This window comes from Oncorhynchus mykiss, chromosome Y (assembly GCF_013265735.2).
Source record: "Oncorhynchus mykiss isolate Arlee chromosome Y, USDA_OmykA_1.1, whole genome shotgun sequence".
Classification (NCBI taxonomy): Eukaryota; Metazoa; Chordata; class Actinopteri; order Salmoniformes; family Salmonidae; genus Oncorhynchus; species Oncorhynchus mykiss.
The window spans coordinates 24,879,307-24,904,106 of NC_048593.1; the positions used below are offsets into that span (position 1 = coordinate 24,879,307).

Below are 24,800 nucleotides of genomic sequence, written 5' to 3' on the forward strand. Positions count from 1 at the left end.
TGGAGATGGAAGAACCTTCCAGAAGGACAACCATCTCTGCAGCACTCCACCAATCAGGCCTTTATGGTAGAGTGGGCAGACGGAAGTGACTCCTCAGTAAAAGCCACATGAAAGCCCCCTTGGAGTTAGCCAAAAGGCAGCTAAAGACTCTCAGACAATGAGAAACAAGAACCTCTGGTCTGATGAAACTGAGATTGAACTCTTTGGCTTGAATGCCAAGCGTCACGTCTGGAGGAAACCTGGCACAATCTCTATGATGAAGCATGGTGGTGGCAGCATCATGCTGTGGGGATATTTTTCAGCGGCATGGACTGGGAGACTAGTCAGGATCGAGGGAAAGATGAACGGAGGAAAGTACTTAGAGATCCTTGATGAAAACCTGCTCCAGAGCGCTCAGGACCTCAGACTGGGGTGAAGGTCCACCTTCCAACAGGACAATGACCCTAAGCACACAGCCAAGACAACGCAGGAGTGGCTTCGGGACGTCTCTGAATGTCCTTGAGTGGCCCGGCCAGAGCCCGGACTTGAACCCGATCAAACATCTCTGGAGAGACCTGAAAATAGCTGTGCAGCAACGCTCCCCATCCAACCTGACAGAGCTTGAGAGGATCTGCAGAGAAGAATGGGAGAAACTCCCCAAATACAGGTGTGCCAAGCTTGTACCGTCATATCCAACAAGACTCGAGACTGTAATATCTGTCAAAAGTACTTCAACAAAGTACTGAGTAAAGGGTCTGAATACTTATGTATGTTATATTTCCATTTTATTTTTCCAAAATATCTAAAAATGTGTTTTTGCTTTGTCATCATGGGGTATTGTGTGTAGATTGAAGAGGGGAAAACAACTATTGAATCCATTTTACAATAATGAAATGTGGAAAAAGGCAAGGGGTCTGAATACTGTCCGAATGCACTGTAAATGTACAATAACACCAACACACTTATCCACATATGCACATGCACATACACACTCACTCTCCATTTTCTAAAATGTTCCCTCGGTATGAAACAGGTTCCTCAGCCTCTGACGTGTGTCTTTGCAGAAATGGCCATTATTAACATGTAATCAGTGTTATCACAACAAATTGCCACACCATTACAGTTCAACTATGCTGCAATCTGACAATCCTCATTATCCTCTCTGGAGCGGGACTCCCCAGGGTTTCGCTTGATTGACAGGGAGCAGCCATTAGCCAACATCAGGATGAGGAACAAATCACATCAAATCAAATAGTATTTGTCACAGTCGCCGAATACAGCAGGTGTAGACCTTACCGTGAAATGATTACTTCACAAGGCCGCAGGAAATAAGCTTTAAAACATCAAAACTATTCTCTGCCTCAAGCAAAATGTGTAGAATTGCAGGAAATTACCTATAAAACTGCAAAATGTTCTTTCCGCCAACAAGAGGGGTATAAACAGTTTGGGGTCACATGGGTGGGAGGTGGGGGTTTGTTACTACGCCGATAAATGACGATATCCATCTGGACCTTTGCCACTTAGGAAATTTGTGTGACCAGACCTTCTCAAATAGTACTTGAGTACGAGACTCTGTCTGGCTCAACCGTGAATAATACAACAGACTAAGGAATTAACATGGTCCATACACACCCGCACAGTCGTGGAGAGGGCCCTGTAGCGCCTCTTCCCCCTCAAGGATTGAAAATATTTTTTATGGGCCCTCAGATCCTCAAAACGTTCTACAGCTGCACCATCGAGAGCATCTTAACTAGCTGCATCACGCTTGGTATAGTGAATGCACGTCACTTGTTCTTGACCACAAAATGTTACAGAAGGTGGTGTGGACAGACCAGTACATGACTGGTGCCGAGCTCCCTGCCATCCAGGACCTCTATATCAGGCGGTGTCAGAGGAAGGCACGAAAAATTGCCAAAGACTCCAGCTAACCTAGCCATAGACTGTTCACTCTGCTACTCTTGGACCAACAGGCTCCGAGACAGCTTCTACCCGCAAGCCATACGTAAGACTGCTAAATAGCCAGACTGCTAAATAGGAAATTAATGGTACCCAAACAATCAGCACTGACCCTATGTACACTAGACTACATATACACACACACCATATAAACACTCACTCATACACACAACATTAACACTCCCACAGAAAACCAACACACATTCATATATACTACTTATGCACATACACACATAACACACACACGCATACCGACACAACACAAACACACGTACATACGCATTACACACACACACACCACACACACACACACACATTCGTATTATTATCTATCCTGATGCCTAGTCACTTTACCCTGCCTTCACCTCAAATACCTCGTGTAAGTACGGTGTATTTCGGAAAGTATTCAGACCACTTGACTTTTTCCACATTTTGTTACATTACAGCCTTATTTTAAAATGTATTTAAAAAAAATTTTTCCCCTCATCAATCTATACACAATACCTCGTAATGATAAAGCAAAAACAGGTTTTTAGAAATGTTAGCAAATATAACTGAAATATCACATTTACATAAGTATTCAGACCCTTTACTCAGTACTTTGTTGAAGCACCTTTGGCAGCGAGTACAGCCTCTTCTTGGGTATGACGCTACAAGCTTGGCACACCTGTATTTGGGGAGTTTCTCCCATTCTTCTCTGCAGATCCTCTCAAGCTCTGTCAGGTTGAATGGGGAGCGTCTCTGCACAGCTATTTCAGGTTTCTCCAGATACGTTTGATCGTGTTCAAGACCGGGCTCTGGCTGGACCACTCAAGGACATTCAGAGACTTGTCCCGAAGCCACTCCTGTGTTGTCTTGGCTGTGTGCTTAGGGTCATTGTTCTGTTGGAAGGTGAATTTTCGCCCCAGTCTGAAATCCTGTGCGCTCTGGGGCAAGTTTTTATCTCTCTGTAATTTGCTCCATTCATCTTTCCCTCAGTCCTGACTAGTCTCCCAGTCCCTGCCATTGAAAAACATCCCCAAAGCATGGTGCTGCCACCACCATGCTTCATCATAGGGATAGTGCCAGGTTTCCTCCAGACATGATGATTGGCATTCAGGCCAAAGAGTTCAATCTCGGTTTCATCAGACCAGAGAATCTTGTTTCTCATGGTCTGAGAGTCCTTTAGGAGCCTTTTGGAAAACTCCAAGTGGGCTGTCATGTGCCTTACTGAGGAGTGGCTTCCATCTGGCCACTCTACCATAAAGGCCTGATTGGTGGGGTGCAGCAGAGATGGTTGTCCTTCTGGAAGGTTCTCCCATCTTCACAGAGGAACTCTGGAGCTCTTTCAGAGTGACCATCGGGTTCTTGGTCACCTCCCTGATCAAGGCCCTTCTCCACCGACTGCTCAGTTTGGCCTGGCAGCCAGCTTTATTAAAAGTCTTGGTGGTTCCAAACTTCTTCCATTTAGGAATGATGGAGGCCACTGTGTTGCTGGGGACCTTCAGTGCTGCAGACATTTTTTGGTACCTACCAGATCTGTGCCTCGACTCAATCTTGGCTCGGAGCTCTACGGACAATTCCTTCAACCTCATGCGTTGGTCTTTGCTCTGTGGGACCTTATATAGACAGGAGTGTGCCTTTCCAAATCATGTCCAATCAATTGAATTTACCACAGGTGGACTCCAATCAACTTGTGGAAACATCTCAAGGATGATCAATGGAAGCAGGATGCACCTGAGCTCAATTTCAAGTCCTACAGCAAAGGGTTTGAATTCTTATGTAAATAAGGTATTTATGTTTTTTATCGTTAATAAATTAGCAAAAACTTCTAAAAACCTGTTTTCGCTTTGTCATTTGTGTAGACTGTTGAGGAAAATGTTTTATTTAATCCATTTTAGATGTGGAAAAAGTCAAGTCTGAATTCTTTCCAAATGCACTGTATCTACCTCAAATACCTCACACCTTTGCCCATTGCTCTGGTACTGGTACTCCCTTTATATTGCTCCACTCTTGTGTTACTGTTTTTATTTTTTAACTCTGCATTGTTGGGAAGGCCTCGTAAGCAAGCATTTCACTGTGAATTCTACACCAGTTGTATGTGATTTGATCATCTAAGGTTTTACCGACAGCATCTCACCAACCTCTGGTTTCTCAGGAATCCTACTGGAACAACAGACACAGAGCAGTTGTGTAGGAGAGGGAAGGAGGGAGCGAGGGACAGAGGAAGGAGGGAGGGAGTGAGTGCTTCTTCTGGGACTCGTCTGTTCTGGGGGGGAAGTGTCCTGTGAAGTGAAGGTAGAACTCTGAAGGCTGTTATGTGAGTAAATGGGAGCTGTTTTTGGGTAGATGGAAATGTACGTGATGAGCGTTGACATTTGGGAGGAGAGGGAAAGGGGAGGGGAGGGGCTGGCATCTCTCTGACACACTAAATCACTCTGTGTGTGTGTGTGTGTGTGTGTCTGGGCTTCGCCTTGCCGTAACTGCTCTGCTCTACATCTCACCGCTGGGGCTCTGACACCAACAGGGGGTGCCCCGCAGGAGATAGAGGAGGATATCAATCTTTTCTAGAAATCTAGCTTTGATAAAGGCAGAGAAATACCAGTTGTTTTGGTCATTTTCGAGTAATTCTTGGTAATTTCTAGTGGATCCATATTTGTAGGTTTTTGTTTATTTCTTGCTATGGTTTAAGGTAATGATTGTAATGGGGAGTTGTAGTTCAATAGGCCATGTAGATTGGGTAATGTGGGACATTTTTATGAATCTAATTTTCCCTAGCTAAAGACAACTGCTGAGACACCTCCTAGTTCCCCTTCTACTTATATTTCAATTGACACTGAAAATGATCCTCATAATCATATGAAAAGTTAGGAGTAGTGATGCATCTATATGATTTTTTGGGCCGATAACGGTATCCGATATTTTCCTTGCCAAAAAAACCTGATACCGATAACCGATATTTGAAATTTTATCAACCTTTTAAGTGTTATAGTACAGTTAAATAGTTAACACACACACATGAACGCAGTGGCCTAAGGCACTGCATCTCAGTGCAAGTGGCGTCACTACAGTCCCTGGTTCGAATCCAGGCTGTATCACATCCGGCCGTGATTGGGAGTCCCATAGGGTGGCGCACAATTGTCGCAGCGTCGTCCGGGCCGTCATTGTAAATAAGAATTTGTTCTTAACTGACTTGCCAAGTTAAATAAAGGTTACACACACCACACTGACCAAAAAGTTATTTTTTTGGCATTTACGTATGTCCCCATTACCAGTAAAACATAATCAAAACCTATTTATTTTACTTACTTGCTGTGCTGTTTCGTGGTTCATTTGTTCAGTCATTTCATTCATAACCAGGATTTCTATGTAACACCGTTTGGGTCTTTGCGTGTCAAAAAAGATACATGTCAAATAACACTATTTGACATGTCAAATAACACAACATCTGCTTTAGTAGCTATAGTTAGCTAGCTAACTATATAGCTAGGTGTCATTGTCTAAAATAACCCTAATTTGTAAGACAGTTCTTATTTGATTAATGGTGGTCGGACCCATCTATGTGAAGCTAGCCACAATAAGGATTAGCCACAATAATGGACTTTGCACTTAGCCTTCAAAGTAAAAGTATTGCATAATTATACTATTTGTATAAATTTGCCTCACTGTCAAAGACATACTTTTATTTTGAAGGCAAACTGCAAATTACACAATTGTGCATAATCCCTATTGTGGCTAGCTTCACAACACATAACCCGGCCCGGTCGAGCCTCACTAGCCAGATGAAGCTAGCTGGCTGCATATTACGTTAGCTTTGGGCAACAGGGTTAAGTAGCTGGCTGGCTATTTATTTTCATGAACTGAAGTTCAATTTCAATAGGCAAAAAAATAAGTAGCAACCTAGCAAATAATTACTCACAAGGATTCCTAAATCATTGCTAAGAATAATGAAAATGACTGCAGTTTCTACTGGTCATTGTTTTCAGGCTGGTTGTATTGGTGCTAGCTAGGTACCAAGCTAAAGCTAACTAGCTACCCCAGAAGTTGCGGTCCAACAAATTATGCTTTATTACCAACGCGGTATTGTGAACACATCGTTTGTGGCCGGTGTTTGCAGACTTTTTTGTACAGCTTTGACAGTGCTACTGTATCTTTTTTGACATGCAAAGACCCAAACGGTGTTCCATAGTATGTATGTTGTGAAACTAATAGCAGTGACGCTATTACTGTGTAACTCCGGTAGGGCAACATCTGAAAAATAGTGCACTTGGTAGTGTGCTCGACCAGTCAGTAAAAGCCAACATCACCCATGACAGGGAACAGTTGACTGTCAAGGTCAATGAATTCCATTATCTTGGCTTTAATGGATTTCGCCCTTTGAGTTGTCTCACTGAAATGTTCTTACTCTTTCAAATGACTGCTGGACTTGTTCACTGCTCGATCCACACAGCAGACATTGTGGGCTAGGTTAGGAATGCTGTGTTGCACGTGTAGCGCAACATTTTACGTGGCGTTATTACATCAAGTATCTATGTTATATAGGTATGCACGGTAGCTTTGACATGGGTTTTTAACATCGCCGTTAAACTAGACATCGGCCAATACTTATGTTGGCATTTTTAGCTAATATTGTCCTATTCCGATATGTTCACCGATATATCGTGCATCCATAGTTAGGAGTCGATTAAACAAGGGTAGAGAGGCACAGTCAGTGTCCCCGTGCGCTGTCCCTTTGGCAGGCAGCCCCAGTATATTAGGATCCCCTCTGCCCCGTGTGTTAGTGAATCCCTAGGCCAGGGCCCGTGAATGCACACCATGAATGGGGACTGCCACTGTCTAATGACCGGGGTTTGGCGAAGCTGAATAAAGTGTGTTTATCTCATGGTGACCTAGAACCGGAGTTAAACAGGCATTAGTAACATGCCTCCAGTCAGACCAGCCAGGGCCTTCTCTTCAAGGAGGGAGGGATGGGGAGGAGTGGGGTAACACGCAATTCTGGGGATTTTTCCCTACCTCTGTCTGGCTCTTTCTCACTATCCCTCTCTCTTTCGCTATGGATTTTTCTCATTCTGTCTGTGTATAATCCAACCTTGTGTGCTGTTTGAATCTGTCAAGTTGTATAATTCTTTGTCTCTCTCTTTCTCTGCTGTGTCTGTGCAAACAGAGAGGTAGGCTAATGTTGTTCAGAGCATACTTGGTTGAGGGTACTCTCAATACTCTTCTTCAACAAACAGCCCATCATGAGATCTTTACTCTCAACTCACAATTTTGTAGGACATTTGGATTAGGGACAAATCATCTATTGACTACCACATTTTTCTTTGTTGTCACGCAACTGTAGTGGGGTTTAAGCAGAATATGAAAAATGTAAAAGCCAGTCTCTGATCTCTCCCCTCCACAAGTGATCAAAATTTAATAGGACGATATGCAAGCCAGGCATTTCCGTGAGAGGAGAGTCTGAGATGGATATTGGCTGTGAATAATGCACACCAAAGCCTTCAATTCAGTCTGGAACTAAAAACACTCATGTTTGCGTCAAGCATTAAGAGGTGTCCTCAAAGCGTCTCTCATGAGCCCAAACGCTCACACTCCCTTTCCATATCCCTCTATCTCTCTCAGGGGAGGGTTACGTCTCTCCTCTGGGGAGGGTTACGTCTATTTCAGAAAATGATCAGCTGGCCCCCTATCCTCCAGAGCGAAGGATGTTCACAGAGAAGGAATGTAAAAGAGTTTCTCTCACAGACAGCTATGGGTTCTGTAAGGTCACAGCGGTCCCTCTTGGCCTAGGCCCGAATTCACAATATCTTCTTAAGAAGAAACGTATACTTAAGTGCCATTTTTCCCTTACGTTTATACTTAAAAATACATTAATGAAAAGTTGCTATTCCTCAATAAAGTTCTTAAACTTAAGGCAGAGAGAAAATAAGTTAATGAAAGCAATTGAACATGTTTAATTCACTCACAAACTTAATATTACATTTTCAGTATTGATTGTTTTAAATCCAATTTAAAAAATTGACCAGTAATCTCAGTAAAAATATGCTATTATGATTGTCCTTGCTAGCTAGATAGCTAGCTAGCTCGGTTGCCTAGCGACAATCATCTTAAGAAGATAGTTAAGAAGTTCATCATTGTAAATAAGAATTTGTCCTTAACTGACTTGCCCAGTTAAATAAAGGTTAAATAAAAATACAATTATTCTTCCAGACCTCGGAAGGCATTGTGGTCTCTTCCACTGTGACTCCCCGTAACATCCTCTGACTGGTGTCTTCTCACTCACCTACAGTGAGGTAATATGTGCTCATGGCGGGAGTGTGGTCTATGTTCTCTCCTGTCATCTTCATGGTGTATACAGTGAGAAACGAGGTCAGTGTAAACACGGCTAAGAGAGACATGCAATATTCATGAGCCTTCACCGTGTTTAACGAGAACTCTGGGAGTTGTATTCTTTTGAGAGGCCTCGACAGGGACACAAAATACAGCCCCTTTTGTTTTGTTTTGTTTGGGCTGCGGCTGCCTTTGGAATGAATTAGCGGATTTGTTTATGTGTTTGAAGGAGAAATACAGGCGGAAAACTGTCGCGCTGAGCCGCACAACGACTCCCACAGAGATCAGATGCTTCAATATTTATAAGATGCTTTTTTTTCTCCTCCCAAAGAAAAACTACTTTCAGTTTTCAAAACAGTGCTTGGCTTTGTGTCTGGTTAACTGTTTCATACTGTTTCATATTTCAAGCGGTCGTGTCTGATTCTCGGCAGTCAGTGAGAGTTTCACACTATAGGGAGGGAGGAAGGAAGGGGGGATGGAGTGGGGAGTCTTAGGCCTGAGCATTAGAAGTAGAGGAAGAATGGAAGGAAGAGGAGGTGCAATTCATTTTTCTCATCTTACTCTAATCTTCTCCAGAGAGCTACAGTTGTAGTTGAGATCTTCGGAGCTTTCAGCATTGATCTGTGGGATTTGGTGAGAGAGAGAGAAGTTGGGGAGCGAGAGAAGATACCTTTTGTTATTGATAACATTGATGGGGACATTTTTTCTCTCCACTGGATATGTTTATACGTTAGAAGTGCTTGCCTCCTTCACTAACCACGGTTTCCTCCTGGGTTGAGTGAGGCCTCGAGTGAGGCCTTCAGTTTGATGGCTTCTAAAACTTGAGGTTTCTTTGCTCTTGTCCATTCACATCCATATTTCCATCCACCCTACACACACTCTCTCTCTCTCTCTCTCAGTTCTTTTCCTCTACCTTTCAGATCTCTCCTTTTCATGTTGTCCTCTGCTAACTTTTCGTCCATATACTTTACATCTTGACCTTTTTCATCCAGACTTTACTCTGTCTGAGTCAGGATTATAACCCAGGTGGTGAGTGAGAATACAGTCTCACTAGTCCATATAATTCAAGAGACTATAACTTGTTTAGCTTTCTTGAAAGCTATTTCTTAAAGGGCAATTCTGCCACTTTTCAACTTCATATTCAATATTTCCAACACCAAACCAGTGTCTACATATGTGAAAATGGTGCGTTTCAGTGATTTGTGGTTAAAATGATTAGAAGAAAGGTCATAAAAAGAGGTTAGGATTAAAAGCAAAAAAAAAATGATTTTCAAAAACTGCAACGAGTTTTTAAAATGTTTTAACTTTTGAAGATGTCATCGGTTAGTTCTTTTTTTTCCACAAAACATAGAAATGCACTGTAGACATTGCTATTGTGCTGGAGATAGGTAGTAAGGTTTTACTGCTGCTTCTCTGCAGGTATTTCCTCCTCGGGCTGGGACAGAATCATTGTTTGTTTTGCCTTCCTGCTCGCTCCTCCTCGGAGGTGATCATTCACAAGGCAGGGGTGTGTGTGTGTGTGGGGTCTTGGCTCAGCGGATAATGCCCTGTGCTGCTCTCTCATCCGGTGGTGCACTGCTGTGACTGGACACATACTGTATGCAGCAAAAATGCACATGCACACAGTGTGTTCGCATAATACACACTCAACCACACACGTCAGGGTGGAGATTATAACAGAACATGGCCAAGATGTTCAAATGTTCATAAATGACCAGCATGGTCAAATAATAATAATCACAGTAGTTGTCGAGGGTGCAGCAAGTCAGAAGCTCAGGAGTAAATGTCAGTTGGCTTTTCATAGCCGATCATTAAGAGTATCTCTACCGCTCCTGCTGTCTCTAGAGAGTTGAAAACAGCAGGTCTGGGACAGGTAGCACGTCTGGTGAACAGGTCAGGGTTCCATAGCCACAGGCAGAACAGTTGGAACTGGAGCAGCAGCACGGCCAGGTGGACTGGGGACAGCAAGGAGTCATCGTGCCAGGTAGTCCTGAGGCATGGTCCTAGGGCGCAGGTCCTCAGAGAGAGAGAAAGAAAGAGAGAAAGAGAGAATTAGAGAGAGCATACTTAAATTCACACAGGACAACGGATAAGACAGGAGAAGTACTCCAGATATAACAAACTGACCCTAGCCCACCGACACATAAACTACTGCAGCATAAATACTGGAGGCTGAGACAGGAGGGGTCAGGAGACACTGTGGCCCCATGCGATGGACATTGTTAAAACTGCATTCCAGCTGAGGTCTATTCCACAAGTTACCACTGGCTAAATCTATGATGTTAAAATACCTATTTACTCTGTTCCATCTGACTGCGCAATCTACTCATCAGCCCAGCCAGGCAATTTATTAACTTGATCTCCACTATAAAAAGCATCTAGACATTATCTCACATTTCTTTTAGACTAACATTTAGTTTTCAACAGCAGAGATTTGTATAAATATTGCTGTCTGTCTCTCCGACATTTGGAACATTGTTTCAATATTGAAATTAAATCTGGTAACCCGTTGTATAAAAGTGATAATGCCCTCAAAGCCCGTGTTTGGAGGATATATTGGCACGGTTTGCAACATGCAACAACATATCACTTAAGTATCTTTCAACCTTTGCTAAATGTATTTGTGACAGCAAGCCTTCCCGTGTGTCTCTCTCCAGCCCAACGACCCGGTGACTAACATCTGCCAAGCAGCCGACAAGCAGCTCTTTACACTGGTGGAGTGGGCCAAGAGGATCCCCCACTTCTCTGAGCTGCCCCTGGACGACCAGGTCATCCTCCTACGAGCAGGTGAGTTCAACATGACCAGGTCATGAACATTCATCAGACCACATCAGCATCCCCATGGGCAGGTCACTGCAGCATTATGGACTTTGTGGGCTATTTGTAGGTCAAGAGCAGTCAATCTCATAGAATGAATCATCTGTCATATTCTTTATGTATGCTATCATCATTTGTGAATTTTTTACAAGTATTTTCCCTATATGTTGCCCTTGCTAATTGCTTGTCTCTCCTTATACGACCGGTGGGTCTAATCCTGAAAGCTGATTGGTTAAAACCGCATTCTAGCCGGTGTCTATTCCACAAGTTACCACCAGCTAAATCTATGACGTTAAAATGCCTATTTACTCTGTTCCATCTGACTGCACAGTCCACTGTCTCATCATCCTACCCAGGCAATTTATAAACTTGATTTTAAACTAACTATTTGGTTTTCAACGGCGGAGATTTGTATAAATCTTGCTGTCTGTCTCTCCGACATTTGCAACATTGTTTCATTATTCAAATTCGATCTCCAGCTGTCCCATAGTAATGAACATGTCGGGAGTCGGGATGAGACAGGTAGGCAGCTTTTCTCAGCCAGTTGAAATTATGAATCAACACCATTTTTATGGATATATACAAAGAACTATCAATAGAAAACAGGAAAAATGAAAAGAAGTGCAGCTAGTTTGAAGTCTTTCCAGCTTCAGTTTGAAGTGATTGTGTTAGCTGTGCTCTAGGTTAGCTCCTGACAAGAGAACTTATGTTCAATGCCAGGTGAAATTGAGCATCATTAGCTCATTGTTATGGATGAATCCAAAATAAATGTCACTAGAAAACAGCTTAAACAAACGCAAATGCAGCTACTTCGTTGTTATTCTGGCTGCACTGTTTGACATGACTGTAAGTTAGTAGTAGTTGGCTAGCTGGCAAGCAAGGGATAAGAACGTTGCCAGCCAATATGGGTCGCGACCATAGATACAGAGCAAAAAGACTGGCAACCCGAACCGATAGTAATGGACAACCAGTCGGCTTGGGTAGCAACCCTAGATTTGTGTCAGGACTATATCTTGTGGAAGGATGAAATGAATTCATCAAAATATTTTTTTTATAAAAATATGTCAATCATTATTTGAATATGTTGATAACTTGTTGTATAAAAGCAATAATGCCCTCAAAGCCGGTGTTTGGAGGATATATTGGCATCGTTTGCCGGCCCTCGACAAACCTGTGCCAAAATATCCTCCAAACACCTGCTTCTTGTGTATTATCACTGAAGAATTACACAGTTCACTTCCAAACTCACCCTGGGGAGGCCCGTCCATCCCCATCCATCTCTCTAACCCTCTCCTACCCCATCTAACCATTCTCCTTCTGGGTACCCATAGTGATTGAGAGAGTGAGACCTTCTGAGAAAGAGCTGTTCTGGAGCTAGCTGAGAGCGTCCTCTCTCTTCTTCTCAGCCCTCAGCTCACGCCTTCTATAAATAACCACTTTAGCTCTGCTGTCTCACAGATTAAAGCATTCTAGCCCCTCTCATTTCCAACTCAACTCTGGGGAAAAGCGGATAGTGTTGCTAGGCAGAATAGTTAAAGGAGCCCTGTCACTCAAACAGCACAACGCTCTCCGTGCCTTACCCTTACTTGGTAAATGAAGTGTGTTGCCTTTATTGGGATGGCAGGAGCAGTACACCCTGTTAAACACTTGTCTCTCTGGGAAGCACATCTGAGATGGGCTACTGATGGCCCACAACCTATGCATGAAAGAGCATTCTGGTTTGCCTATTCAGCCTAGAATTGATTCATTGGAATTCCCTTCCCTTGAAGTCAGTTCAATTTAGTTTGAATGTTGAATGCAACTTGATGAACTTTGTAATAGGTTTTCACTCTTTATCTCTCGTCTCTCACTTTTTTCCCTCAGGGTGGAATGAGCTCCTCATCGCATCCTTCTCACACCGTTCGATAGCGGTGAAAGATGGGATCCTCCTGGCAACAGGGCTACACGTCCATCGTAACAGCGCCCACAGTGCTGGAGTGGGAGCCATCTTTGACAGGTAGTCAAGCTCACCCTGTTGACACTGCCTTGATACAATCAGCTTTGTGAAATACATTTTTGTTGGTTGCTATGCGAAGTTTCCACAGTTTCCACAATTAGGGCAAGAGAAAAGTAGACCCTGACCTGTAACAGTGAAAAGGCTCTATCAGAAGAAGAGGTAGTGATGCGTAACAGAGAGTGCTCTTATTATTGATTAACACACATTCATTAAATATGTATGGCTACAGGCAACGGACATCACAGGGAGATGGAGATCTGCTCAGACAGACATTTTGAAAAAATCTATTTAAATGCGTTCCTGATGAAATCCCACTCTTTTCACTGCAATCCCATGGCAGGCTGTGACTATTCCAAAGCAGATATTGACCTTCTTTTCCATTAGTCACATTTGATGCCTATTGTTGCATTGTTTGTTTTTTAAAGTCACATTTGTATAGACGAATGTATACAAAAGAACAGTATCAAGATATGCCTTCTCAGTGTACACAGAAGTTGATAAGGCCATCCACTGTGAGATCAATCCAACAGATTGTATTGTTAAGCACTCCAACACTCTAAACCCTGTGTCCCCTGGCACGCTGAGTCACAAACTGAAGTGTTCTTTTGAGGGCAACAGCTCTCTCTCTCTCTCTCTCTCTGTCTCTCTCTCGCTCTCTCTCTCTCTCTCTCTCTCTCTCTCTCTGCTCTCTTTCTCTCTTCTCTCTCTCCCTCTCTTTCTCCCCCCTCCCACTCTCTCTCTCCATCTCCCTCTATCCCCAGCTGGGAATCTGTACTCAGTGATTAGCATACTGCCAGTTCACTACTTCTAATGGATGGATTACATCTTTGCATTAACTGGGGAAGCATTAAGATGACTGATAATGAAGCTCTATCTGCTCCTTCTCTTCTCCTCTCCTTTCCTCTTCTCTTTTCTCTGCCATACAAATGAAGAGGGCGGTTAACTTAAACACTCAAGTCTTTTTTTACCCTCATTGTTCCAACAGGAAAATTAAATTAGGATGAGCTAAGAGCTGCAATTGACTTGAAAGAGTGACATAGGGAGAGGGACATAGGGAGAGTGACATAGGGAGAGTGACATAGGGAGAGGGACATAGGGAGAGTGACATAGGGAGAGGGACATAGGGAGAGGGACATAGGGAGAGTGACATAGGGAGAGGGACATAGGCAGAGTGACATAGGGAGAGTGACATAGGGAGAGGGACATAGGGAGAGGGACATAGGGAGAGGGACATAGGGGGACACATAGGGAGAGGGAGAGGGACATAGGGAGTCACATAGGGAGAGGGACATAGGGAGAGTGACATAGGGAGAGGGACATAGGGAGAGTGACATAGGGAGAGTGACATAGGGAGAGGGACATAGGGAGAGGGACATAGGGAGACACATAGGGACATAGGGAGACACATAGGGAGAGGGACATAGGGAGACACATAGGGACATAGGGAGACACATAGGGACATAGGGAGACACATAGGGACATAGGGAGACACATAGGGACATAGGGAGACACATAGGGAGAGGGACATAGGGAGACACATAGGGACATTGGGAGACACATAGGGAGAGGGACATAGGGAGAGTGACATAGGGAGAGGGACATAGGGAGAGGGAGAGAGAGAGAGCGGGCGTGATGGAGTCAGAGAGGGGTGAGGAGTTTGAGCAGTCGGGTCATACTCCCAAAACGAAACGTAACCCCGCCTAGTGATGTCATTCGCGGGCGCTGGGAATGTCAGTGTTCGGTTACAGTCTGTGATTGTGTTTGCACTATGTCGTTCATGTATTTCCTTTTATCAGACATGTTCAAGCAGCTTGAATTACGTGGTGTAGGCAGGGCTGTACCATTTATAGCTGGTTGAACATCCCATGTGTGTCAGGCCAGTGGGGCCTTGTTGTCAATTGATTTGTATTGAGTTTCCATTGAGTTTCACCTGTAGATAAAGGAGGGTGTAATGAACGGTGACCAAGGGAGGTGTTGCTGGCTGATGGTCAGATCTCTAAGAGCCTGTCTATGTGTCTCCCTCTCTCCATCCAGAGTGCTCACAGAACTGGTGTCCAAGATGAGAGACATGCAGATGGATAAGACAGAGCTGGGGTGCCTTCGAGCCATTGTCCTCTTCAACCCAGGTATCACATACATACACTCCTACCACCCCTTTAATCCAGAGCCTTTTAGATTAGATGATTAGATTATAATAACAGAAAAAAAGGGGTTCTGCTTGAATACACCTGTTCCTGCTACTTTAACCTCCCAAACAATGACTGCACATGATACCAGTAAACTCTTATACTGTGTGGCCCTCAAGGACCATAATACACCCTCTTTGTCGTGCTGCTGCTCCAGTTTCAACTGTTCTGCCTGCGGCCTTTGAACCCTGACCTGTTCACTGGACGTGCTACCTTGTCCTGGACCTGCTTTTTTTTACCCTTTCTCTCTCTCTCTCTCTCTCTCTCTCTCTCTCTCTCTCTCTCGCTCTCTCTCTCTCCCTCCCTCCCTCCCTCGATCTCTCTCTCCCTCTCTACCGCACCTGCTGTCTCGACCTCTGAATGCTCGGCTATGACAAGACAACTGACAGTTAATTCTGAGGTGCTGACTTGTTGCACCCTCTACAACCACCGTGATTATTATTTTACTTTGCTGGTTATCTATGAACATTTGAACATCTTGGAGAACGATCTGGCCTTAATGGCCATTTACCCTTATAATCTCCACCTGGCACAGCCAGAAGAGGACTGGCCACCCATCAGAGCCTGGTTCCTCTCTAGGTTTTTTCCTAGGTTCCTGCCTTTCTAGGGAGTTTGTCCTAGCCACCATGCATCTACATCTGCATTGTTTGGGGTTTTAGGCTGGGTTCTGTGTAAGCACTTTGTGACATCTGCTGATGTAAAAAGGGCTTTATGAATACATTTGATTGATTGATTGATTGATTGATGCACACACACCACCATCACCCACCAGACCCATGTTCCTGAAGTGTTTTTTCCCACCCACGTAAGTGGCATGGCACTTATGTGGCCCTCAGCACTCTGCCCACAGTGCCCACAGACAGCCTCTAGCCTCCAACCTTCTGCTTTGCAAGTCCTCTGATAGCCCTCTGCTAGCCCTCTGCTCTGCTAGCCCTCTGCTCTGCTAGCCCTCTGCTCTGATAGGCCTCTGCTCTGATAGTCCTTTGCTAGCCCTCTACTCTACTAGCCCTCTGCTCTGCTAGCCCTCTGCTCTGCTAGCCCTCTGCCCTGCTAGCCCTCTGCTCTGATAGCCCTCTGCTCTGATAGCCCTCTGATAGCCCTCTACTCTACCAGCCCTCTTCTAGCCATCTGCTAGGCCTCTGCTCTGCTAGCCCTCTGCTTTGCTACCCTTCTGCTCTGCTACCCTTCTGCTCTGCTAACCCTCTGCTCTACTAGCCCTCTGCTCTGCTAACTCTTTGCTAGCCCCCTGCTCTGCTAGCCCCCTGCTCTGCTAGCCCTCTGCTCTGCTAGCCCTCTGTGGGGCCATGTCTATGTTCCCTCAGCCCTATGTTCCCTGGGCCCTTGTTCCCTCAGACCCATGTTCTCTCAATTCTGTATTTTAAACGTGGTAGTGTGCGTGGTCAATGGTGCGGTCTCCGACTGGACATTTTACTGGCTGCAGAGCAGGAATTGCAGTTTTAAAGGTAATTTCTTCCAATTCTATACAGTTAGCCATGGGGCTGAGAGAATATTTTCAGTTACAAATCTAATTAACTTCCATTCTACACATTTCGCAATGGCTTAATCTGTGTTCTTATGCAATCTGAGTGACTCAAACATTATATCAAACTCAATGGGGTCCCCATGCCATTGGTGATTGTTAGTTCTCAAAGATGATCTTAAAACATAGTTTATATCGTTTAAAAGAGTAACTTTCATGAATTTTTTTTATTTTTATCGAAAGCCAGATTTTTTAGGCTTATTTATAGTGAAACACATCAATTATGGTCTTCATTTTGACAATTTGTTCCTTTTGTTCCTAGCAGTTCAACTCTAACGTTACCATTGATATTGTGATGTAAATGCACATTGAGAAGGGAGGGCTTTGGTATGAAATATATTTGATATACAGTATATATACAGTACCAGTTAAAGGTTGGACACACCTACTCATTCAAGAGTTTTTCTTTATTTTTGTACTATTTTCTACATTGTAGAATAACAGTGAAAACATCAAAACTATTAAATAACACATATGGAATCATGTAGTAACCAAAAAAGTGTTAAACCAGTCAAAATATATTTTATATTTGAGATTCTTTCAAGTAGCCACCCTTTGCCTTAATGACAGCTTTGTACACTCTGGGCATTCTCTGAACCAGCTTCATGAGGTTTTCACCTGGAATGCAATTTCTTTCCTTCTTAATGTGTTTAGCCAATTAGTTGTGTTGTGACAAGGTAGGGGTGGTATACAGAAGATACCAAATAGGGCTAAAAGACCAAGTCCATGTTATGGCAAGAACAGCTCAAATAAGCAAAGAGAAATAACTGACTAACATTACTTTAAAACATGTCAGTCAAGCCGGAAAATTTCAAGAACTTTGAACGTGCAGTCGCAAAAAACATCAAGAGCTATGATGAAACTAGCTCTCAAGAGGACCGCCACAGTAAAGGAGGACTCAGAGTTACCTCTGCTGCATAGGATAAGTCAGAGGTGTGGACTCGTGTCACATGACTTGGACTCAAGTCAGACTCGAGTCACAAATATGAATGACTTGCAACTCAACTTTGACTTTAACACCAATGACTTCATTTGGACTTGAGCCTTTTGACTTGAACTAACTTGATACCCTCCCCAAGCCCAAATATTTAAAATGATGCTATTAAAAAAAATGTGCAGCACATCAACTCTTCATTTAATGGATTACAGTTTGAATCGGACAGCAGCCAATCAAATTGTGTTAGCTGAGAAAAAGTTGCGCGTGGCAGTGCAGAGGAAAGTCGGTGGGTGAATTCAGGTGGAGCCCTTGGAAAGATGATATCCCAAATTATTATTTTCGGATATAAAGACTACGCTGTAGTCAACAAAAAACAGATTGCAACTTGCAAAACATGCTTGAAGAAAATTACAGACGGAGGCGCAACAACTTCCAACTTTGTTCAACATTTGTAGCATTTGTAGCTGCACAAAGAATGATAAGTCGTGGACCGCTATATATAACTTTGCTAGTGTAGCATGTAGGCTAACGTAACGTTAAATCAATGAGCCTCCACACAGTTAGTCAGTGCGGGAACGTGATCATTGCACCCAAGATTGAGCTACAACTGGCTAGGCAGTTGACAGCCTAAATCCTGCCTGATGTTACTGCTGTTCCTAAACCCATTGACATACGTTAGCCTACTGTAACCACACACAGAGAGGGTGTGTGTGTGTGTGTGCGTGTGTGTGTGAAGGTTGGGCGATTCTGTACAAGCCTACATCGCCCGATTGCGCTCCATAGAGATCCTCGATAGTCGATCATTATTGGTGGGGGGGGGGATCTCATGACTACCCATGAGACAGAGAAAGTAATAAATATACGAGCATTCATGATTTGTGTAAATGTAATTTACTAACTACTACTCTTGTTAAAAATCTGAAATTGTATTACATTTGGTGAAGAGCACATTATGACTTGTTTAGGACTCGAAACTCAAAGTTTAGGACTTGAGACTTGACTTGAGACTTGTCGGTCTTGACTTGACTCAGACTTGCCTGTCTTGACTTGGGACTTGAGTGCTAAGGCGTGAGACTTACTTGTGACTTGTAAAACAATGACTTGGTCCCACATCTGGAGAGAGTTAACTGCACCTCAGATTGCAGCCCAAATAAATGTAACACACACATCTCAACATCAACTGTTCAGAGGAGACTGTGTGAATCAGGCCTTCATGGTCGAATTGCTGCAAAGAAACCACTACTAAGGACACCAATTTTAAGAAGGGACTTGCTTGGGCCAATAAACACGAGCAATGGACATTAGACCGGTGAAAATCTGTCCTTTGGTCTGATGAGTCCAAATGTAAGATTTTTGGATCCAACCACCGTGTCTTTGTGAGACGCAGAGTAGGTGAACGGATGATCTCCGCATGTGTGGTTCCAACCGTGACGCATGGAGGAGTAGGTATGATGGTGTGGGGGTGTTTTGCTGGTGACACTGTCAGGGATTTATTTATAATTCAAGGCACACTTAACCAGCATGGCTACCAGAGCATTCTGCAGCGATACGCCATCCCATCTGGTTTGCGCTTAGTGGGACTATCATTTGGTTTCCAACAGGACAATGACCGAAAACACACCTCCAGGCTGTGTAATGGCTATTTGACCAAGAAGGAGAGTGATGGAGTGCTGCATCAGATGACCTGGCCTCCACAATCACCCAACCTCAATCCAATTGAGATGGTTTGGGAGGAGTTGTACCGCAGAGTGAAGGAAAAGCAGCTAACAAGTGCTAAGCATATGTGGGAACTCCTTCAAGACTGTTGGAAAAGCATTCCTCATGAAGCTGGTTCAGAGAATGCCAAGTGTGCAAAGCTGTCATCAAGGCAAAGGGTGGCTACTTGGAAGAATCTCAAATATATTTTGATTTGTTTAACACATTTTTGGTTACTACATAATTCAATATGTGTTATTTCTTCATAGTTTTGATGTCTTCACTATTATTCTACAATGTAGAAAATAGTAATATTAAAGAAAAACCCTTGAATGAGTTGGTATGTCCAAATGTTTGACTGGTACTGTATATATATACTGTTTATTATATATATACACTACCGTTCAAAGGTTTGGGTTCACTTATAATTGTCCTTGTTTTTGTACAGTGCAAACATTGTTAATGTTGTAAATTACTATTGTAGCTGGAAACGGCAGATTTTTTATGGAATATCTACATAGGCGTACAGAGGCCCATTATCAGCAACCATCACTCGTTGTGTTAGCTAATCCAAGTTTAGCATTTTAAAAGGCTAATTGATCATTGGAAAACCATTTTGCAATTATGTTAGCACAGCAGAAAACGGTTGTCCTCATTAAAGAAGCAATAAAATTGGCCTTCTTTAGATTAGTTGAGTATCTGGAGCATCAGCATTTGTGGGTTCGATCACAGGCTCAAAATGGCCAGAAACAAAGCACTTTCTTCTGAAACTCGTCAATCTATTCTTGTTCTGAGAAATGAAGGCTATTGCAAGCGAGAAATTGCCAAGAAACTGAAAATCTGGTACAACGCTGTGTACTACTCCCTTCACAGAACAGCGCAAATGGGCTCTAACCAGAATAGAAAGAGGAGTGGGAGGCCCCGGTGCACAACTGAGCAAGAGGACAAGTACATTAGAGTGTCTAGTTTCAGAAACAGACGCCTCACATGTCTTCAACTGGCAGCTTCATTAAATAGTACCCACAAAACACCAGTCTCAACGTCAGCAGTGAAGAGACAACTCCGGGAGGCTGGCCTTCTAGGCAGAGTTCCTCTGTCCAGTGTCTGTGTTATTTTGCGTAAATACTAAAATACTGGTTGGATTGAATCGAGCCAATAATCTTAATTTTCAAGGTGATGATTGCACTTTTCTTCACAACACCTCAATGTGTCCACATTTAAAATATATTTTTCACTGGGATTTTGGGGGGATTCGAACTTACAAATATATATTTTTAAATCATATTTTGGGGCGTGGCGGTAACGATTTAACAGTGGTGACCCACCACTGCTAAATGAATACAGGGGAAACACAGATAGGGTTGAGGGAATATAGGCCTGAGGGAATAAAGGGTGCAGGGAACAGACGTGTGAGGGGACATAGGGCTGAGGTAACATATATTGAGGGAACATAGGGCCCAGGGATCATAGATCACAGGGATCATAGATCACAGGGCTGAGGGAACACAGGTTGAGGGAACTTAGGGCCCAGGGAACATAGGAGTGAAAGAGAACATAGGGTGGACCCCCCTCTGCTCTGCTAGCCCTCCACTAGCCCTCTGTTAGCCCTCTGCTAGCCCTCCGCTAGCCCTCTGTTAGCCCTCTGCTAGCCCACCACTAGCCCTCTGCTAGCCCTCCGCTAGCCCTCTGCCATCCCTCTGTTAGCCCTGCGCTAGCCCTCCGCTAGCCGTCTGCTAGCCCTCTGCTCTATGGTACAGGCCAGGGTTAACTTCATTACCATGCTGAGTGCCCGCGCCAGCAATGCCCAGCTGGCACCAGACATGCTCCCTGTCTTTAATGAGTCTGTGCCGTGGCCCCGGAGACAAAGAGCAGTGTGGGAACGTGCCGCCGGGCCTCATTCTCCCAGGACAGACTGCTCCTCTGTGCTCCTGGGTCACTCTGTTATAGCCCTGGCTCTGGAACACATCACAGCCTACTTTCCCCTAATTAGGGGCATCTCACAGAGATGGCCTAACGGGGAATGCTGGGATTCAGAGGGACTGAGTCCTTTCCCACACTGAGATGAGAGTATTGCTGTATTCAGGCCTTTTCAGTTTCCTTTAAAACAAATACTTGCTCAGTGGTAACCAATCAGACCCAGAAATGTGTTGCATAATATTTTGAATCAGGGCACTTTTTAATCAGGACACTTTATGCCCGTATACATAAAGTGTCTAGGAGTAGAACATTTGTTGTAAATTCTGAGAATAGAGACATTTTACCCCTACTCTTATGGGTAAAAATAAAAGCTATGCATGAAGCATCTTTAGTCCCACGTAGTCGACAGTTTAGGAGACCTCATGAGCTATGCTAACCAGCAGGTGTCTTGAGTCAGTGGTTCCTGAGCCACATGCAATTGCTTTCGAGTTGTTGATAGAATGTTTTGATATTTATTTTTTGATATGAACAATCAATTAATAATCTAGACCTACATGCAACAGTATCTCTTGCGCTTTTGACAATGATTTCACATGAGGCCTATTTCACATAACATGCCTAAATACGTCTAACTAGTAGGCTAATGAATAAACATATCTTTCTTTGTATTATTTAATTACTGTATTATTTATTTACATCATGTTATTTCAAGTCCCTTTGGAGCGCAGCATTATGTTATTAAAAAAGATGCCAACACATGCCTATAAATTGGGCAATTGAAGGCATCTAGGGGATTATGTTAACTTTGATTGTGTTCAACATTATCAGCAAGTGACTTGATGCCAAAGCTGTTAAAACAGTAATATTTGTAAAAAAAAAAATTAACAAATCCTCTATTAACAACAATCAGAATTGGTAAAAAATATATATATGTTACGCGGGGCCTCCTGAGTGGCACAGCGGTCTAAGGCACTGCGTCACAGTGCTGGAGGTATCATTACAGCCCTGGGTTCAATCCCAGGCTGTATCACAGCCGGCCGTGATCGGGAGTCCCGTAGGGCGGCACACAATTGGCCCAGCATCGTCCGGGTTAGGGGAGGGTTTGGTCGGGGGAGCTTTACTTGTCTCATTGCGCTCTAGCGACTCATTGTGGCGGGCCGGGTGCCTGCAGGCTGACCTCTGTCATCAGTTGGATGGTGTTTCCTCTGACACATTGGTGCAGCTGGTTTCGGGTTAAGTGGGCAAGCGTTAAGAAGCGCGATTTGGCGGGTCATGTTTCAGAGGACGCATGACTCGACCTTTGCTGCCCGTCTGGGAGTTGCAGCGATGAGACAAGATCGAAATTGGGGGTAAAATACAAACCAAAAACTATATATATGTGGTTATGCATGCCAACATATTAGGCAATAATTAAGAGTAGGCAAAGTGATCGTGTCAGATGAAAATTCTATCATTCGTTTTATCAATGCAACATTTGATTTACAGTCACTTTAAACGTGGTTGTCTGTAGCGTACTATAGAAATCACACCTGGCCATGCCTCATCGCCATTTGCAACAATGTCAATGAGCTTCATCACTATCTTTCCTGCGTGGTACCTCAAACTGTCGTGATTACCAGCGGAGATCAACTTTAATGACGCAACTTTTATTACCTCTGAAGAGTATCTTAAATAACTCTCACGCATCCTGGTAAAAAAAAAAAAAAGGCCACTTGTCTTTTGCTACTAGCACTGATTTTGCTGATACAAACTTTGCTGAGGGAAAATGTACTTGATATGATTGTGATGTGTTGTCTCACCTAGCTATCTTGTTGCACTAACTGTAAGTTGCTCTGAATAAGAGCGTCTGTTAAATTACTCAAATGTAAATGCAAAATGTATGAGTTGATTTTACTTCTAGATCAGAGTTAAAAGCTGGCCGTTTTTTGTTGTTGTCTTAAAACAGGCTTTAACAGGATTCCTAGGACTTTTTCTGAGATGCTTTGTCGATATGTATGTACATTTGTCAATATGTATTGAAAATGAAAATAAAATGTTTGAAGGAAAGAAACGCTTTTTATAAAAATAGCCAAAGCAAAGAACAAGTTCTACTGCAAATTGCCTCTGAATGTAGGGTTATCCAACCTCTTGCCAGAGTGGAAAACACAAGGTCATATACATAACCTACATGTGTTGCCTCATCCAGGCTGTGTAATGGGGAGAATTACCCTGCATATGTATATGAGTCAAAAACCAGTAGGGTAGATCACATGTCATTTGATAGTGTTAAAGGCTTCTGATGGCAGCATGCAGGTTTTAGGGGCAGCCAGCCTGTCCACTGCTGTTTATCAATAACACTCCCTGTCTCTCGTCTACATGTACAGCCACAGACACAAAGGCATATTATATATAACACACACACACATAAACACACATGCTTGAATGTACACACAAAGCTGTACATGTACAGACATGCATAAATCCACATTTTGATATCCTGTGACTGTTGTGCCTGGTTGTCTGATGCAGTGCTGTGTGTCTCTCCTCAGATTCTAAAGGCTTGTCAAACCCAGGCGAGGTGGAGGCTTTGAGAGAGAAGGTCTACGCCTCTCTGGAGGCCTACTGCAAACAGAAATACCCAGATCAGCCTGGCAGGTACGGATACATGCACCTCCCTCCATAAACTAAGCTTCCCCTAATGTAAATTGTTGTAGTACTGGAGACGGTCTCGAGTCCGGTCTCGAGACTACATATTGAGAGTATTGGTCTTGTCTTGGTGTCCAATAAATTTGTACTCAGTCTTGACTCCGTCTCGGACAGTGAGGACTTCCTGAGACCAGCAGAGACCAGTGGAGTAAAACAATTCAGTTAGCGCATTAAAACCGCTTCGCCAGGCCAAATATACACACTCCTTTCTTAAAACATGAATATCTTAACAGCCGTATCTATTATAGACATGTTTGCGTATTGGCGAGTGCACTTTTTGTAAAACACAAAGTGCCAGTGGTGTAGCGGAGGGTATACGCTGGTATAAACTGTATACCCCCTTTTTTTTCGGTGGGCATTGCGCACACTCACTTCTCCCTACTGATGCGTATCAAAGTAGTGTAGTGGAGGTAAATGACGTATCAATTATGTAGAACAATAGAGAAATCATGCACAAAGTAGCCTACACATTCACAAAGCATGTGAAATATATTCACACGCGTGCCGCACACAGCCTAGTTTCAGTGGATCATCTGCAGACAGCAGGAGTGGGCAGCTCTCAGCTGGTTGTGGCATGGAGCAGCTCACAGAAGAATGACATCGGTAGCTGGTAGGGTAGGTAAGATGTTTAAACGTAGGATATCTGCCAGTAAATACTAACTAAGGCAACAATGGGTATGCAAACCAGGTATTGAAAAAATGTTATCCTATTTCTGATGCGCATTTGTCATCATGCGCTGTTTGCATCAGGGCGTAGACATGGATGGGCCTGGGTGGATACAGGCC

General features: G+C 43.6%; 1 protein-coding gene across 5 annotated transcripts in view; it reads left to right on the plus strand.

The window, feature by feature from the left end:
• LOC110509348 (retinoic acid receptor RXR-alpha-A) overlaps nucleotides 1–24,800 on the plus strand; it is a 161,348-nt gene that overhangs the window by 125,762 nt on the left and 10,786 nt on the right. For all 5 annotated transcript variants that reach the window (XM_036967460.1, XM_036967458.1, XM_036967462.1 and 2 more), the window contains exons 7-10: nucleotides 10,899–11,028; nucleotides 12,922–13,054; nucleotides 15,089–15,180; nucleotides 23,858–23,963. In XM_036967460.1, coding sequence (XP_036823355.1) covers nucleotides 10,899–11,028; nucleotides 12,922–13,054; nucleotides 15,089–15,180; nucleotides 23,858–23,963 — 461 coding nt within the window. The remainder of the gene's footprint in view (nucleotides 1–10,898; nucleotides 11,029–12,921; nucleotides 13,055–15,088; nucleotides 15,181–23,857; nucleotides 23,964–24,800) is intronic.